This window comes from Mauremys reevesii, linkage group 4, assembly GCF_016161935.1.
Source record: "Mauremys reevesii isolate NIE-2019 linkage group 4, ASM1616193v1, whole genome shotgun sequence".
Classification (NCBI taxonomy): Eukaryota; Metazoa; Chordata; order Testudines; family Geoemydidae; genus Mauremys; species Mauremys reevesii.
This window is the reverse complement of record NC_052626.1, coordinates 133,882,016-133,899,087: the sequence shown is the minus strand read 5'-3', so window position 1 is coordinate 133,899,087 and position 17,072 is coordinate 133,882,016. Positions and strand designations below refer to the sequence as shown.

Here is a 17,072-nt window from a genome sequence, read left to right as displayed (position 1 = left end):
AACAATCCCAACTATACATACACAATGGTGAGGTCTAAATTAACTGTCACCACTCTAAGATCTAGGAGTCATTGTGGATACTTCTCTGAAAAGATCCACTCACTATGAAGGGCAGTCAAACAAAAAAGCTAATAATGTTAGGAACCTTTAGGAAAGGGATAGGTAACAGCACAGAAAATAATGCCACTATACAAATCCATGGTAAGCCTACATCTTGAATACTGCATGCAGTTCTAGTTGCCCTATCTCAAAAAAGATGTTAGAATTGGGAAAAAAATACAGAAAAGGGCAACAAAAATTATTAAGGGTATGGAACAGCTTCCATATGAGAGATTAGAAAGACTGCAACTGTTCAGCTCAGAAAAGAGACAACCCAAGGGGATAAGACAGAGGTCTATAAAATCCTTGTGTGGAGAGAGTGAAGAGGGGAGAGTTATTTATCCCTTCACATAACGCAGGAACCAGGGGTCACCCAATGAAATTAGCAGGAAGGTTTAAAACAAACATAAGGAAGCACTTCACATACACACAGTCAACCTGTGGTACTTGTTGCCAGGGGATGTTGTGAAGGCCAAAAGTACGACCAGGCTCAAAAAAGAATTAGTTAAGTTCATGGATGATAGGTCTATCAATGGCTATTAGCCAATATGGTCAGAGACGCAACCCCATGATCTGGGCGTCCCCCTAAGCCTTCAACTGCCAGAAGCTGAGACTGGACTGCAGGAGTGGATCCCTTGATAACTGCTCCATTCTATTAATTCCCTCTGAAACATCTGGCATGGGCCACTGTCAAAAGACAATACTGGGCTAGATGGACCATTGATCTGACCCAATATGGAAATTGTTATGTTCTTAAATATGCCTCCTGCTGTATTACAGATGGCAAACAATGCACAGGGCAGCTTTCTTGTTTCCCCTCTAAGATCTAGTTCATTTAGAATTTGACTCCCACTGGCATCTCAGTATGTAGCCACATGACAGCTAGTTTACTCCATTAAACAGACTCTCAGCTGAATTACTGACCCTATCCCAGACCCAGAGAGGCTAGGTCATTTGTCACAAAAGCTTATTTTATATTGTATCCATCATATGAACAGAACATCAAAGCTGATTCAGTGTTTTCCCTTAAACGGATCTGGAAGCAAAGCACAAAGCTCAGATTCCGCAACCACTTGCCTCTTGTATCTACTTGCACAGTTAGAGCTTGATTATCTGCATTAGGTTATCTTGAGGGAAGTCAGCTACTCCATTGGCACATGCAAGCACAATAGCTGGTATTGGAAGCAATACTCAGGATGTGTCAGAAGGCAAGATTGGGACTGGGGTGGAGAGGAAAAGAAAGATATAGCTAAGAGTGGTAATGCAATTGGTTTTTTCCCCCACCTCCTGCTACCCTATCATTCATTTCTTAGGAAGGTAGCTGTAAGGCAAGCTCAGAGATTCTGCGCCAATAATGTTCTTGTTTTAACTGCTCAGGAAATCACTTCCATAGCAAGTAGGAAAACAACCACCAAAACCAAACACACATCAAAGCTGAGTCCAATGACTGCCTAATTCTGCCAGTCATTGTAACTGGTTCACAAGCACCCTGACCTTCCATTGACCTCAGTACTTCACAGAACTGGGACCTACATGAGGGACCAAGGACTAAGAGGCAGGAAGAAAACAGAGGAAAAAAAGTCATGAACTTCAGTGTGTGGGTCATTTGCAGAAAATTCATCTCCCTACCCTGCTCCATGCTGAGTGACCTCAACGCCCAAAGCCTTCAGTGAGAATGGAGGACACTCCCAGGCATTTTGATAGGCTCAACTTTTCATGATTTGGATCTGGAAACAGGATTGAAATCCAAACACTTCCAAATTCCAGGGCTGTTTACACTGGGAGATGTGATGGGTGGCATGGGGCACCCCTCTTCTTGACTTTCAAAGTGGACTGCAAAAAAGAACATTGCTCTTTCCTTGAAGAAGCTCGGTGCCAAATCAAAGAGAAAAACTAAAAAACCCAAGGTTTCCAATGTAAATCTTAAAGAGACTCACACACTGTACTACAATCATTTAAAATGCAATGTTAAGTTTAATTAAGCAAATGCTTCTCAAACTGCCTCAGATGCACCTCTCCTGCTAAACACCAAGCCTAATTGTAACCTTTCCCTTTAGCAAAATGTGCTGCATCAGGACTTTTTGTTGTAAATAAATGCACTGTTTCTGTGAGAGGAAAAGTAACAGCTGATTGGGCTGCATGCACTGGGGAACAATAGGCTATTGAACAGAGTGCACCCAGCTTGTGGGGTTGAGCTGAAGCAGGGCAACCTTGATCTTCAGTTTTATTTTTTAAACAGTACTTTGCTTTGGCCACAAATAAAATAAATTCAAGAATGCAGGAATTTCCTGAGGCTCACTCAGCTTTCTAGGATATAAAACATCTATTTGTTATCCCACTGATTAAACAGGCATGAGGATTTTTTCAGATGTATGGTCAGAACATACCAAAGCAACATGTGCTGTCAACTGTGGGTTACTATATTACACTGGCGCTTTTATAACATTGCAGTCGCAATACACAGATTTTATTTCAGTTCATTGGTTTGGCATCCCTTAAGTTATACACCACAAATTAGCGTTACACCCCTTTTTTAAATGCTTCAATCCTTTCCTTTTTTTTTTAAATTAAAGCCCCTACTCATCATTTGCTGATAGCTGCAAACCAAGTCACAGAATCAGTATCCTCCAGAATCTGTTTTCATACAGCCACTATTTTAAGGTCACACAGATATTTAATCTCACCTTATCCATCACTGTGTTCTCAAGCGTGGACTGTTTCCAGACCCTATTACTACACAGCTGGATTTTCAGGTTAGTAGAGTGGCTTCTGTGATATTTACCCATCTCAGTCTCTCCCCCCATTTCAATGATAGCATGCTCTTTCTTGCTTTTGGAGAGTATGAGGCCACCCCACCCCCCGACCCTCCCAAACTTGATTGCATTAAATATGGAAATCAGCCAAAGGAAGTGTTGCCCTGATTCTTGTACCTGTTTCCCAACACTTCAATAGGACCAGCACTTTAAGGAGCTGCAATTTCAATGAACCTCTTCTGTTGAGTTGGTCACTGCCAGGAAGTAATTGCTTTATTTGTCCGGCATTAAAGTTACAGGGGGCATTAGATCCACATAATAAATTGTTGCCATTCCACATTCAGCTGTTTCCAAAGGTGAATAAGCATTATCTCCACTTATAGATGGGGAACCTGGGGCCCAGTGAAGGGAAATGACCTTCTCAGCAACATACAGAGTCAGTGGCAGAACCAGGACTTGGACCCTGTCTTCCTATTCCAAATACAGTGCCTTATGCCAATACTGGACCAAGCTACCTCCTTCCCACAAACACAGCATCGCCAATACATACACACTCAAAAGCCTCCAAACGTAGGAGAAGGAAAAAAGATAGGTTTCAGCTATTTACAATTAGATTAAAAAGTAACAAGAGGAAAACAGTATGCCATTTAATCATTTCCAACATCATGTTATAAAGATCCTTAATTATAAAGGGCAGAGGTGAAGAATATAATATAAATCTAGACAGCTACATAGTTTTTCATCCCTTTCCCAGCTATCTTCAGTACTTCAACCTCAGCATTTGCAAGTAGCTTCAAGGACAGGCCTTAACTGCCATCTGGCTTGTCCTGTAATTTGTGAATTAAGCTAGGTAGAGGCAGAAAGAGTTGACACTGTACATTATGTCCTATTCATAAATTTATCATTAAGTAGATTCCATCTAACTAAATAGCCTCCCCTCCCACCTTTTCTTGTTAATTCTCCACTGAATCCCATGTACAGATGCAGACTGAATGAAAGGAAAACATGGAAAAGCAGCTGCTAAAAAGCAAATAACATTGCTGACTGCACACTGCCATTTTCCTATACAAGATAAAACAGGCTGCAAGGTTTTTTTTCATTTTGAAGAATAAAGATAAGAAACTTGACCAATTCCTTCCTCAACCTTTAAGTCAGACATGTGAGTCAGAAAGCATATAAGATTGACAGATTCCCTCAGTCCAGTTAGAGTGCCAATCAGACTGAGGGGAAAACTGACCTGTGTAATGTGTGCCATTTTGAAAAGCAAACCAGTTTACTATATCCAGGTATTATTATGTAGATGAGCCAGACATAACCTTCCTTCCCTATATACACCTCTACCCCGATATAACACGACCCGATAGAACACGAATTTGAATATAACACGGTAAAGCAGCTATGGGCGGGGGGGCTGCGCACTCCAGTGGATCAAAGCAAGTTCAATAAAACGCGGTTTCACCTATAACGTGGTAAGATTTTTTTGGCTCCCAAGGACAGCATTATATTGGGGTAGAGGTATACAATTAGCATTCTACTATGCATACAATGTCCATGTCCCAGCCGGCTGTGTTACTCTTCCGATAGGATTTTATAAGTCACTGTTACTGGTGCATAAACATTCACAATGATGGTCATTCAAGTACAAACTCACCAGCCTTGGCTTTCTTCGGATTCCTTTGGTCAATCATTTGATAGAGGCACATTTTAAACGTCACAATTATTTTCATGTTTTACTTCTGAAGAACCCTTAAAAATTAGGACTTCAATGGCTTGTGCTACCTGAAGTATAGAAATGTTAGCCTTGATAATCTGCAGCTCTGGAAATGACATCTTGTTCCCTGAAATTCCTTCCACTGGAGAAAGTATTTTCTCCTTCCACTCACAAACACAAAGCACTGATGGCCCCAGTCTTACCATGAGCGTAGCAATCCCTGCATACAGGAGAGTGCAGTTTTCAAGCCTAGCATTTAAATGAGGAAGCCTCTGATGTGTTAGTGGAAGCGTCACTATGGCTAGATTCAACATAAAAACAACACACCCGATGCCAGTCTATCAAAATATTAAGAAAAACAAACAGTCCAACAACAGAACAAGACAGAGGCAAAAAGGCAGAAGTGAAGCTTGTATTAAACTGCATCCATTTGAGTGAGCTCAGGACAGGCCTTGACAGCCGAAGCATTATAGCAGTGTGGCTTTGCATCGCTCCTTTGCGCTAGTTGCCGTTTAATAGCTTGAGATGGTCACAAAGTACAGGAATATGAACAGTCATTACGCTTAACCAACCAATATAGAATCAAACACACACCCCATTGCCTTCTATAGCTATGATGGCTTCCCTGTAAATATTTTACTCCCCAGAAATATTGGTGAACATAGCTGAGGAAAAAAAGCCTGTAGAGGGATAAATTAGCCCTCAATTTCTACTACACAAACAAATGGACAAAGACATACAGTAGCGGTTCTCAAGAATTTCATATTGCCAACCTCGTCTTTTAATCAAGATCCTCCAGTGGAGGACTCCCCATTCCACTCTACCACATTTCCCACAGCTACAACAGTGCTGGAATATATACAAATAATATTAAGTCAGATGTAATGAGACAACTTGAAATCAAGTCCCTTAATATGATGGATACAGCTGCTTACTACATCCCTCTCTCCTCATTTTCTCTGGGGCTTTACATTCATCTTTCCTCATTGCTCTGAGCTGTCCAAGGCACGCTGCTTTTATCCTCTTGTGCATTTACAGATTTGACCCTATTTCAATTGGCACCAAGGAGACTCCCAGCAGAGATGCATGTGAAGCAGCCACACAGGGTGCAGAGAAGAGTTAAGTCTAGTTGGTAGAACCTTAGAGGGGAGTCAGGGGGAGGGGAGGTGTCCTGGCCTGCAACAAGCTTCCCTTTATGAAACCTGATAGATGCTTCACCAGTGTTACTGAACAGATTCAGGGACAAGTAGGAAGTGCTCCATAAACCAAAGTTTAAGAATTGCATGCAAATCCACATTAAAGCAACTGTCTTTGTCTCAAGGGATGAGGCAGAAAATACAAGCGCTCTGCATCACCAGCCAGCTGCACTCATTCCACCCTCCTAAGAAAGCTTCCACTGTTTTTTTTTTGCCCTGTTATCTCAGCAACCTAAGGAGAAATGAAATACCTTTACATTGACTGTTGTGCAGAAATAGAATTGCTGAAGTCTTCATGGCTCCACTTTTCATCTTCACCTCACACCTCTTATCTTCACTTAATCTGCTTAACTCCTGCTCAGCGAACAACTTGGCAGCTGGTTTGACCATTCCCTTTGTAAGCAGGATGACTTTTACTATCTCAGTTCAGGTTTTGTTTTTACATCATTCAAAACATCTGCTTCCCCATAACTGCTTCTGCTGGCCACGAGTTATACAAAGGGGTAATTTTTTGTGAGTACATATTCATATAGATACTGTGTCTAAGTGGAAAGTTACAGAATTTCCCCTCTCCACTCCACCAATTGGAACTGCTATTAAAATAATTCTCCCGTTGATCAGTTAAGAGGGAGCTTGATGACACAAGTGAAACAGTGATGTATGGCAATTTACAGAGTTGGGCAATTTCGTGGGGAAATTCAGCTGCTTAGCAAGCAGAGACAGAGCACAACATCATATGATGTCAGTATGATTTTAAAAGCCACACTAAAAGCATCAGGGACTACCAGAGTTCACCTTTGTGATATGAATGCCGATTGAGGCATGCTTCAAAAATAGTCAGAGGTGTGTTTCCCAAGTGGAAGATATGTCCAAAACAATTTTAACACGGACACCCTTGCTCTTCTATAGCACCTTGCCCCAGAGCATTTGAAATTACTTTAAAACAATCTACTGTGGCTCTTAGAATCCCTGGTATCAGTATTATCCCCATCTGGGGAGCGTAGAAACCGAAGCAGAGAGCTCAAGTGATGTGCTCAGCATCACACAGTAAGCCAGCAACAGAATTGTGTTTAGAACCGGGGAATCCTGGCTCCCAGTCACCTTCTCTTTTCCTCACCACGCTTCTATGCAGATAAAAAGGGCACTCGCTCGCCTTATGAGGAGTTTCTTCTATGATAATTTTTCAACTCCAAGTACGCTTGTACTGGAAAGCACACAGAGAATGAATCACACAGACATAATTCAGTATTACAGGAGGAACAAGAAGTCAATGCTGCTTTTCCCTGTTCAGTTACTTCAACCATGTAACAGCACTGAAGTCTTCCCACAACATTCCCAACCCTGTCCCAGATGCCAAGCTATTTAAAATTATGAGACACCCAGGAAAGGATTGGGTTGGCAACAGAACAAAAGCAGCATCCCCAACACCTACCCAGATTTTAAGAAGTCTCTCTCACCCACCCACATGGATTGGTCTTAACAGACAGAGCTGATAGTTTTCTGAGTATCACTCTATTATTAAAGCTAATGTTAAAAAAATATATAATACACAGGTTTAAAAAAGAGAGTATCTGTACATCAGGGTATAGTGCTTAGATTATCCATAAATACAAAATTTAAAAAAACTCATAAGATACATATAATACATATCAGCAATAACCCAAATGTAGATAAATTTAACAATACAGTTTAGATATTAAAATCCAAATACGTGGGTACATCACTCATGAGAAGTTATACAATTGGTTGTAGAAAGCAAATATAGGAATGAGTGTAGATTGTCCCTCAGTAATTGAGCATTTAAGATGGGTTGCCTCTTAGTAGATATAATCCATCGGAGAAGTATTTACAGTTTCCCCTTGCCTAAAACGTCCCTCATGACTCCTTTGCGAGGATTGGTCCTCCTCACATAAATTAAAGACAAGCAGGAACACACTAAAGCAGGCTCCGGAGCCACCGGCTCTTTAGAAGTTAATATGCAGCTACTTGTACAGGCACCGACTCCGGGGCTGGAGCAACAGGTACCAACTTCCCAATGTGCCGGGGGGTGCTCACTGTTAAACCCCTGGCTCTGCCACATGCTCTGCACCCGCTCTGCCCCCTCTTCTGAGCCTGCTATGCCCTCACCCTTCCTGATCCGAGCCTCCTGCACGCCACCAAACAGCTGATTGGGAGGTGCAGGGAGGGAGGGGAAAGGGGCTGCTGGTGGGCAGGAGGTACTGGGAGCAGAGGGGAGGGACGGAACTGATGGGGGGCTGCTGAACATAAGAACATAAGAAAGGCCGTACCAGGTCAGACCAAAGGTCCATCTAGCCCAGTATCTGTCTACCGACAGTGGCCAATGCCAGGTGCCCCTGAGGGAGTGAACCTAACAGGCAATGATCAAGTGATCTCTCTCCTGCCATCCATCTCCATCCTCTGACGAACAGAGGCTAGGGACACCATTCTTACCCATCCTGGCTAATAGCCATTTACGGACTTAGCCACCATGAATTTATCCAGTCCCCTTTTAAACATTGTTATAGTCCCAGCCTTCACAACCTCCTCAGGTAAGGAGTTCCACAAGTTGACTGTGCGCTGCGTGAAGAAGAACTTCCTTTTATTTGTTTTAAACCTGCTGCCTATTAATTTCATTTGGTGACCCCTAGTTCTTGTATTATGGGAATAAGTAAATAACTTTTCCTTATCCACTTTCTCCACATCACTCATGATTTTATATACCTCTATCATGTCCCCCCTTAGTCTTCTCTTTTCCAAACTGAAGAGTCCTAGCCTCTTTAATCTTTCCTCATATGGGACCCTCTCTAAACCCCTAATCATTTTAGTTGCTCTTTTCTGAACCTTTTCTAGTGCTAGAATATCTTTTTTGAGGTGAGGAGACCACATCTGTACACAGTATTCGAGATGTGGGCGTACCATGGATTTATATAAGGGCAATACTATATTCTCCGCCTTGTTCTCTATCCCCTTTTTAATGATTCCTAACATCCTGTTTGCTTTTTTGACCGCCTCTGCACACTGCGTGGACATCTTCAGAGAACTATCCACGATAACTCCAAGATCTTTTTCCTGACTCGTTGTAGCTAAATTAGCCCCCATCATGTTGTATGTATAGTTGGGGTTATTTTTTCCAATGTGCATTACTTTACATTTATCCACATTAAATTTCATTTGCCATTTTGTTGCCCAATCACTTAGTTTTGTGAGATCTTTTTGAAGTTCTTCACAATCTGCTTTGGTCTTAACTATCTTGAGTAGTTTAGTATCATCTGCAAACTTTGCCACTTCACTGTTTACCCCTTTCTCCAGGTCATTTATGAATAAATTGAATAGGATTGGTCCTAGGACTGATCCTTGGGGAACACCACTAGTTACCCCTCTCCATTCTGAGAATTTACCATTCATTCCTACCCTTTGTTCCCTGTCCTTTAACCAGTTCTCAATCCATGAAAGGACCTTTCCTTTTATCCCATGACAGCTTAATTTACATAAGAGCCTTTGGTGAGGGACCTTGTCAAAGGCTTTCTGGAAATCTAAGTACATTATGTCCACCGGATCCCCCTTGTCCACGTTTGTTGACCCCTTCAAAGAACTAATAGATTAGTAAGACATGATTTCCCTTTACAGAAACCATGTTGACTATTGCTCAAGAGTTTATGTTTTTCTATGTGTCTGACAATTTTATTCTTTACTATGGTTTCAACTAATTTGCCCGGTACCGACGTTAGACTTACCGGTCTGTAATTGCCGGGATCACCCCTAGAGCCCTTTTTAAATATTGGCGTTACATTAGCTAACTTCCAGTCATTGGGTACCGAAGCCGATTTAAAGGACAGGTTACAAACCTTAATTAATAGTTCTGCAACTTCACATTTGAGTTCTTTCAGAACTCTTGGGTGAATGCCATCTGGTCCCGGTGACTTGTTAATGTTGAGTTTATCAATTAATTCCAAAACCTCCTCTAGTGATACTTCAATCTGTGACAGTTCCTCAGATTTGTCACCTACAAAAGCCAGATCATGTTTGGGAATCTCCCTAACATCCTCAGCCGTGAAGACTGAAGCAAAGAATCCATTTAGTTTCTCCGCAATGACTTTATCGTCTTTAAGCACTCCTTTTGTATTTTCATCGTCAAGGGGCCCCACTGGCTGTTTAGCAGGCTTCCTGCTTCTGATGTACTTAAACATTTTGTTATTACTTTTGGAGTTTTTGGCTACCTGTTCTTCAAACTCCTCTTTGGCTTTTCTTATTACACTCTTGCACTTAAGTTGGCAGTGTTTGTGCTCCTTTCTATTTGCCTCACTAGGATTTGATTTCCACTTTTTAAAGGAAATCTTTTTATCTCTCACTGCTTCTTTTACATGGTTGTTAAGCCAGGGTGGCTCTTTTTTAGTTCTTTTACTGTTTTTCTTCATTTGGGGTATACATTGAAGTTGGGCCTCTATTATCGTGTCTTTAAAAAGGGCCCATGCAACTTGCAGGGATTTCACTTTAGTCACTGTACCTTGTAACTTTTGTCTAACTAACCCCCTCATTTTTGTGTAGTTCTCCCTTTTGAAATTAAAGGCCACAGTGTTAGGCAGTTGAGATGTTCTTCCCACCACAGGGATGTTGAATGCTATTGTATTATGGTCACTATTTCCAAGCGGTCCTGCTATAGTTACCTCTTGGACCAGCTCCTGCGCTCCACTCAGGATTAAATCTAGACTCGCCTCTCCCCTTGTGGGTTCCCATACCAGCTGCTCCATGAAGCAGTCATTTAAAGTATCGAGAAATTTTCTCTCTGCATTTCGTCCTGAAGTGAAATGTTCCCAGTCAATATGGGGATAATTGAAGTCCCCCACTATTATTGGGTTCTTAATTTTGATAGCCTCTCTAATTTCCCTTAGCATTTCATCATCACTATTACTTTCCTGGTCAGGTGGCCGATAATAGATCCCTACTGTTATACTTTTACTAGAGCATGAAATTTCTATCCATAGAGACTCTATGGAACCTGTGGATTCGCTTAAGATTTTTACTTCATTTGAATCTACACTTTCTTTAACATATAGTGCCACTCCTCCCCCTGCACGGCCTGTTCTGTCCTTCCGATGTATTTTGTACCCCGGAATGATTGTGTCCCATTGATTGCTCTCAGTCCACCAGGTTTCTGTGATGCCTATTATATCTATATCCTCCTTTATCACAAGGCACTCTAGTTCACCCATCTTATTATTTAGACTTCTGGCATTTGTGTACAAGCACTTTAAAAACTTGTCCCTGTTTATTAGCCTGCCTTTTTCTGATGTGCCAGATTCCTTTTTATGTGACTGTTTATCATCTGATCCGGCCCTTACATTATACTTCTCATTCCTCTGCTCCTGACTATAACCTGGAGATTCTCTATCATCAGACTCTCCCCTAAGAGAAGTCTGTGTCCGATCCACACGCTCCTCTGCAGCAGTCGGCTTTCCCCCATCTCCTAGTTTAAAAACTGCTCTACAACCTTTTTAATGTTTAGTGCCAGCAGTCTGGTTCCACTTTGGTTTAGGTGAAGCCCATCTCTCCTGTATAGGCTCCTCCCATCCCAGAAGTTTCCCCAGTTCCTAATGAACGTGAACCCCTCCTCTCTACACCATCGTCTCATCCACGCATTGAGACTCTGAAGCTCTGCCTGCCTACCTGGCCCTGACTTATTACTGTGGCTCTTTAGCAATGTACATTAGTAAATTCTGGCTCCTTCTCAGGCACAGGTTGGGCACCCCTGCACTAAAGTCAAAGACAAGGACAAACAACTGGGAAAGGGGATGAGGGGTCACCAGACTGAGGAGCTTCAAATGCAGCCCAGTCACCCATTAAGTGAGTGCATGGGAAGCAACTACATAAAGCAAGTTGAAAAAAGTCAACAAGCTTTAAATTACAAATATGGTTTTGCCAGGATCCTCTCTTTCAAGTGACTCAGCAGCATGACACAGACAAAGGGCTGCAAAATGAACACATGGCCATATTGTACAGTAGATTGAAATAGTAATTTTAGGTCCTAGGCCTTGTCAGCAATCAGTTTCTTAAAACAAACTCCCATCTCCTGAAAGGTATAATTAATTTGTGTTTTAAATATCAGAGTAAGACTTGCAATAATGCAGACATTTGGTTATTCATTTAAACCTTCAAAGAGGTTAAGGCTAAGACTATTGTTTAAATTCAAAAATTGACTCCACTCAGTTTCAAATTTTAACCTAAATAAAAAATCCACAGACAAAAGTAAAAACAAAAAAGGGCATAAAGCTAAAAACAACAAAGAAAATAATTGGTTTTTGATTGGGCTTTTACCAGTCATGATACTAGTTGATGGCGGTGGGGAAGAGGGGGCACAGAGAGGGAAGGATTTAAGGGAGTCAGCAGAAAAGAATGACAAATTTTGAAAATACAGAAGAAATGGTGCAACGTGGAAAGCAACACACCCCCACCAAGAAAAGGCAAATCTAACTTTAGAGTCAAATATCAGAGTAAAGAAAAACTGGCTGGTCCCTTTGGATTTGTTAAGTGTGTTAGGTTCAATTGCTAGGCCACTTCTGGGATTTCAATGTTATGGAAATTGTATCTTCAAAAACTATATTTCCAATCCATTTCTAGCAAGTTATTTAGATGCAACCCTGATACTGCTACTGATTCCCCCAAGCCCATGGATTTCATGTGTTATGTAGAGGCTGTGTGTTTCCTGGTTTATGGGTGAAGGGGAGGAACTCACCAGCCATAATATCTTCCAGCCACCCTTGCTGACAGGCCAAATTAAAAATCAGCCTTTGGTCCTTGGAGAGCTAGAGTTCAAACTGGCTACCATTGGTTTGAGCATTAGGCAGAAAGCAGCATGTTCAGAGATCTGGCCTCTTGAACACAGAGGTGAGCTGTATACAAAAATCAGTAGCTAGCCCCAAGAAAAGGAAACAGGCAAAACATTTTATTTATATATACACATATATACATACACATATACACACACACACACACACACCAGTCTCATTCTGCAAATTTAAATGCCACCAGGTGATTAAATAGCTTGGAAAATTCGTCAGCTTTGACTGAGTCACAAAATCAGAATTTAGTCGAACAAAACACATCAATAGAACGTTGATGACCAACAGCAGCACTACACATCCCCTGGAGTCTAGGGCCTAGACCACTGCGGTGGAAACAGGAAAAGGAGAGGAATGAAGGTAGTCTTTTGGTTAAGTTATAGGAATAGCAGTGAGGAGATCGAGTGTCTAGTTCAAACCCTGCAGTACATACTGTGGGACCTTGAAAGAGGCACTCCACCTCTCCATGCCTCAGCTTCTCTAATCCAAAAAAATGGGGATACTACTAGTTCCCTACCTCACAGGAGTCGGTAGTATTAATGTTTAAGGGGGGGGTTAAGGTACTTGGATAAAAGTTGGCTGTAGAATTATAGACAATTGCAGCAGTTTTTCCTCCTAAACTAGAATGAAGTCATGGATGATCACATGAAGTTGAATAGCAGTGAAGCATAAGGGTAGCATAAAGGACTTTCTGTAAGAGTAGGGTTTAAGACTGGGTTTCAGACGCAATATTCAGTGAAATATTGAGTACTGGTTTTTGCATGTACCTCAGTTTATGCTGAGTCATCAATTTCTTCGGTCTCAGATCTTGCATAATATGTAGCACCACAAAGGCTTTTTTAAAGAAGAAAAAAAATGAATTGAAACTTGAAGATTCCTGCTGTAAGTGCAGTTTTGTAATATACCAAATCAGATCTAATGGTTTGAAAAGTTCTTCCAACCAATGGCCTCAATGAACTTTGCACACATTTATGAGTTGTCCCTCAACACCCAAGTGAAAAGCAAAGCAATGTCATCTGTATTTCACAGACTGAAGACAATGGGTTTGCACACGATGCAAGGCCCCACATCAGCAAAACACGTACGTATGTGCTTGAAGTTAAGCAACTCAAGGTGCTGGCAAAGAATCATCAACCCCTATGCACATCAAGCACTATGTTGAGTGCAACGAAAGGCTAATTTGGACTGCTAACAGCATTTGACAGCACATTGTCCTTGCTCCTCACATCAGTGAGGAAGATATTTAATAAGAAAATATGGATTGAACTACCCCATACAGAGATTCACTGCTGTAAGCTCACTTGTAATACATTTGAATAATTCTTAAGGTGGGCAAAAGTCTTCAAATGGATTTCCATTATTGTCCTGCAAACACTGGATTGTGGATAAGACAAGAGTTGCTACAAATCTAACCAAACAGTACATGCAATAACTGTTTTGTAAATACTAAAACTAGCTGAGAAGGGGTCAAAGCCACTGAGACTTCAATCAATAGCATTAGAAATAGTACTTTTTAAAAGGAGAGCAAGCAGCATTAGTGTTACACAGTTTTCTTTGGATGAGGTACCACATTTGAAAAGGTTTCCCAGTCTCTAAGGAAATACATGTTCTGTGATAAGGAGTGAGCATAATGAAAGGACTGTGGTCACCTTTTAAAAACATCTAAAAAGAAATCTTTGCTTACACTCCAGACCTTTTTAATGCTAAAACTAAGTTAATATGGATCCAATATTGTAGTATCTTCCTGGGGTGGAAGGAGGACGCGATGCACCGTAAAAACACAAAAAAGAAAGCTGCAGACAGTTACAAGAGGAAAAAAGTAAATAATCTTCCACTAGAAGAGTTTTATATCATTTCCAATTGTAAAACAGCATTCTAGGACTTGGAGCAGGCTATTTGTTCTCTCTTTTCAGTAGAGAGAATACTGAATTATATTTGCAGATTCCTTTTATTTTCTGCCTCTACAAAATATTTTGTTGCCACTGTTAAATCTACAAAGCTCAGACTGCCTTCTAAGTGATAGAGCACAGAACAGTTTAGGTTTTGAAGTATTGTTCTATGGGGCTCACACAGTGAAATAATTCAAGGATACTAAACATGCATGCTACCCCCCAACACACTAGGTTATTCTATAGATCTGATTTTACTATCCAAATTAAATTTTGTATATCAATAGTTAAAGAAAAATGCAATAGCAATCTCCCAGACTTCAATATACATTGTAGTAAAAATCTTAAGGACAAAAGTAAATTTCAGGAGGAATTAAAAATTGTGACATTAATTTATGTAACAAATTGGATCAAAACTTCACTCTGACATGTGAACCACTAGTATACATGAGACCAATAACACAACAGTTCAAACCTTTGGTGCACAAGAAATATGCATGTTGTCTGTTGAATGCATTCTGGGATGTATTCTTGCACATCTAAAATAACTGCTTTTTGTAAGGTAAAGCATATTGTACATTATGCAGTTTAAAGGTAGACATTTTCAGATACCTACTTGAGCTCCTTCCTACCTATCGTTCTGAGCTGTTAAACCACTGCCAGTACAGATGAGCAAATGAGGCAGGTAAACATTTTAAATTTAAGAGGAGCCACTCTTAAGAGGGCCCCAACTACCCTTCTTCTCTGAAGCTAGACTGGGATTGCTTGAGGCAGATATATAGTCTCTCTGAAGTCCTAGAATTTTATTTATTATCCACCAGACATCTTCAGTGACAGTTGGAAACACTGTGCTCCTGTGATTGGAATTTGGAGAGGAGGCAACTCTTCTTCAAAATTGGTGAGCAAATTATGAAGGAGAAAAATGGCATTTTATACAACTAGAGGTTTGAGGAAGCTCCCTAAGTGTTCCCAACCACAAGAAGTATAAAAGCAAATAATTGGTCAATTCTAAGCTGGGTTACAATAAAAAGAGGATTTGAAACACACACTGAACATGTTGAGCTAGCCTACACCCTGTCTCTCATGAGGCCTATGAGGGATAAGACAACACCAGAATCTAAGTTTCTGTACAAATGTTCCCCTAGGGTGGGGGAACTTTCCACTGGACATTACACAATACATCTCTGTGCAAAGAAGAAATAAAAAAAGCTTAGTTCCTCCTGGACGGAGCTACACAATGTTCTGGCAGGCTGCTCCCCACAAGACTGCACTGAAGTATAACAATCTCCTGTTAACATGGTTTCTGAAACCAATCCTTTCATTACCATTCAACCTTCCAGCTTGAATTCCTGCTGGTATCATTCAGTAGGACTAGAAAATAAATTATCTTTGATGTCTGGGTATTCGCCAGTTGGGCAATAAATAAATTTAGTTTGTCTGATGTTTTAGGGAACTGTGCTTCAGCAAATGTTCTTAAAGCTAGTGAGATTTTTTTAATAGCAACTAGACAGCTCTATTAAAAGAGCCACAGTTAAATGCTTACACAATTGTCCACAGAAACCAGAATTCAGTACCTCCGGGGAGGGGTTAGAGAGGGGAGGATGTGGCAGCAATATTCTAGTCCTTTGAGTAGGGGCACTGAGAGCCAGGTGGCAAAAGGTTCTAATCCTGATAGTAACTGACTCGTTGCAAGACCTAAGAAAAATCCATCTACCTTGATATTATTTAAGCACTATGCTTCACCTATCTGTGCCTTAATTTTTTCATATGTAAAATTAAGATAACACCCATCTTCAGAAAGCACTAAGGTTCTACTGAAAGGCGCTATACATCATTGCAGATTATTACTGTCACTTCATTTCCACATAGGTAGAATCCAGAACAGCTTCACAGATGTATTCTGCATTGTAGACAGGTTAGGTAGGTTATCAAGTAATTTAGTGCAATAAACAATATTGCCTCATTCGTTAGCAAAAAGTTGTTTTTGACATTAACTAAGGGCAAAAAAAGCTATGAAAGCTACTAAAAATGTGTCTAGAAAGAACTATGCTATTGGAGATTTTGCAGCTATTTTGCCCTATTATATGGAAAACTCATTAGAAATACTAAGCATGTCAGGAGAAGCAGGAATATTCCTCATTAGAATTCTGGGGGCAAGAGCTACCAGAACTCAAGGATAAAATCACTACACAGTTAAATCCAGGACTTTCAAGTCCACAATTTAGCACCACCTGAACAAATGAAACCTATTACTTTCAAGTGATGAACATTAGGAGATGAATTATATTTGAATATTCGGCTGAAAGAAGGAGAGACTGGAATGCAAAAGTAAAACTGGAGACAGATCTCAAGTTTCTACACTAGCCTCTAAAGCAGTGGTTCCCAAACTGGGGTTTGTGAACCCCTGGGGGTTCGCAAAATGTTACAGGGGGTTCTCAGGAAAAAATTCCTGAATGGCGGACAGAGCTGTGCCTAAGGCCACTGGGGCCAGCATCCCGGAGCCCCTGGACTTCCAAGAGCTAAGCAGATCAAAGCAAGCATATCTATCACACTGAGGAGATTTAAACTTCAAGACTCCTTATAAGAAA

At 40.8% G+C, this 17,072-nt stretch overlaps 1 protein-coding gene across 8 annotated transcripts in view; it reads right to left on the bottom strand.

The window, feature by feature from the left end:
- SRGAP2 (SLIT-ROBO Rho GTPase activating protein 2) overlaps nucleotides 1-17,072 on the bottom strand; it is a 218,487-nt gene that overhangs the window by 132,085 nt on the left and 69,330 nt on the right. Inside the window, exon 1 of one of the 8 annotated variants that reach the window (XM_039534424.1) lies at nucleotides 6,011-6,226. The exons of 4 other annotated variants lie outside the window; for them this stretch is intronic. In XM_039534424.1, the coding sequence (XP_039390358.1) occupies nucleotides 6,011-6,149 (139 nt within the window). In that variant the 5' untranslated portion in view covers nucleotides 6,150-6,226. Of the gene's footprint in view, nucleotides 1-6,010; nucleotides 6,227-17,072 lie in introns of those variants that run through there. 3 more of the 8 variants (XM_039534416.1, XM_039534415.1, XM_039534422.1) reach the window with 3 other exon arrangements.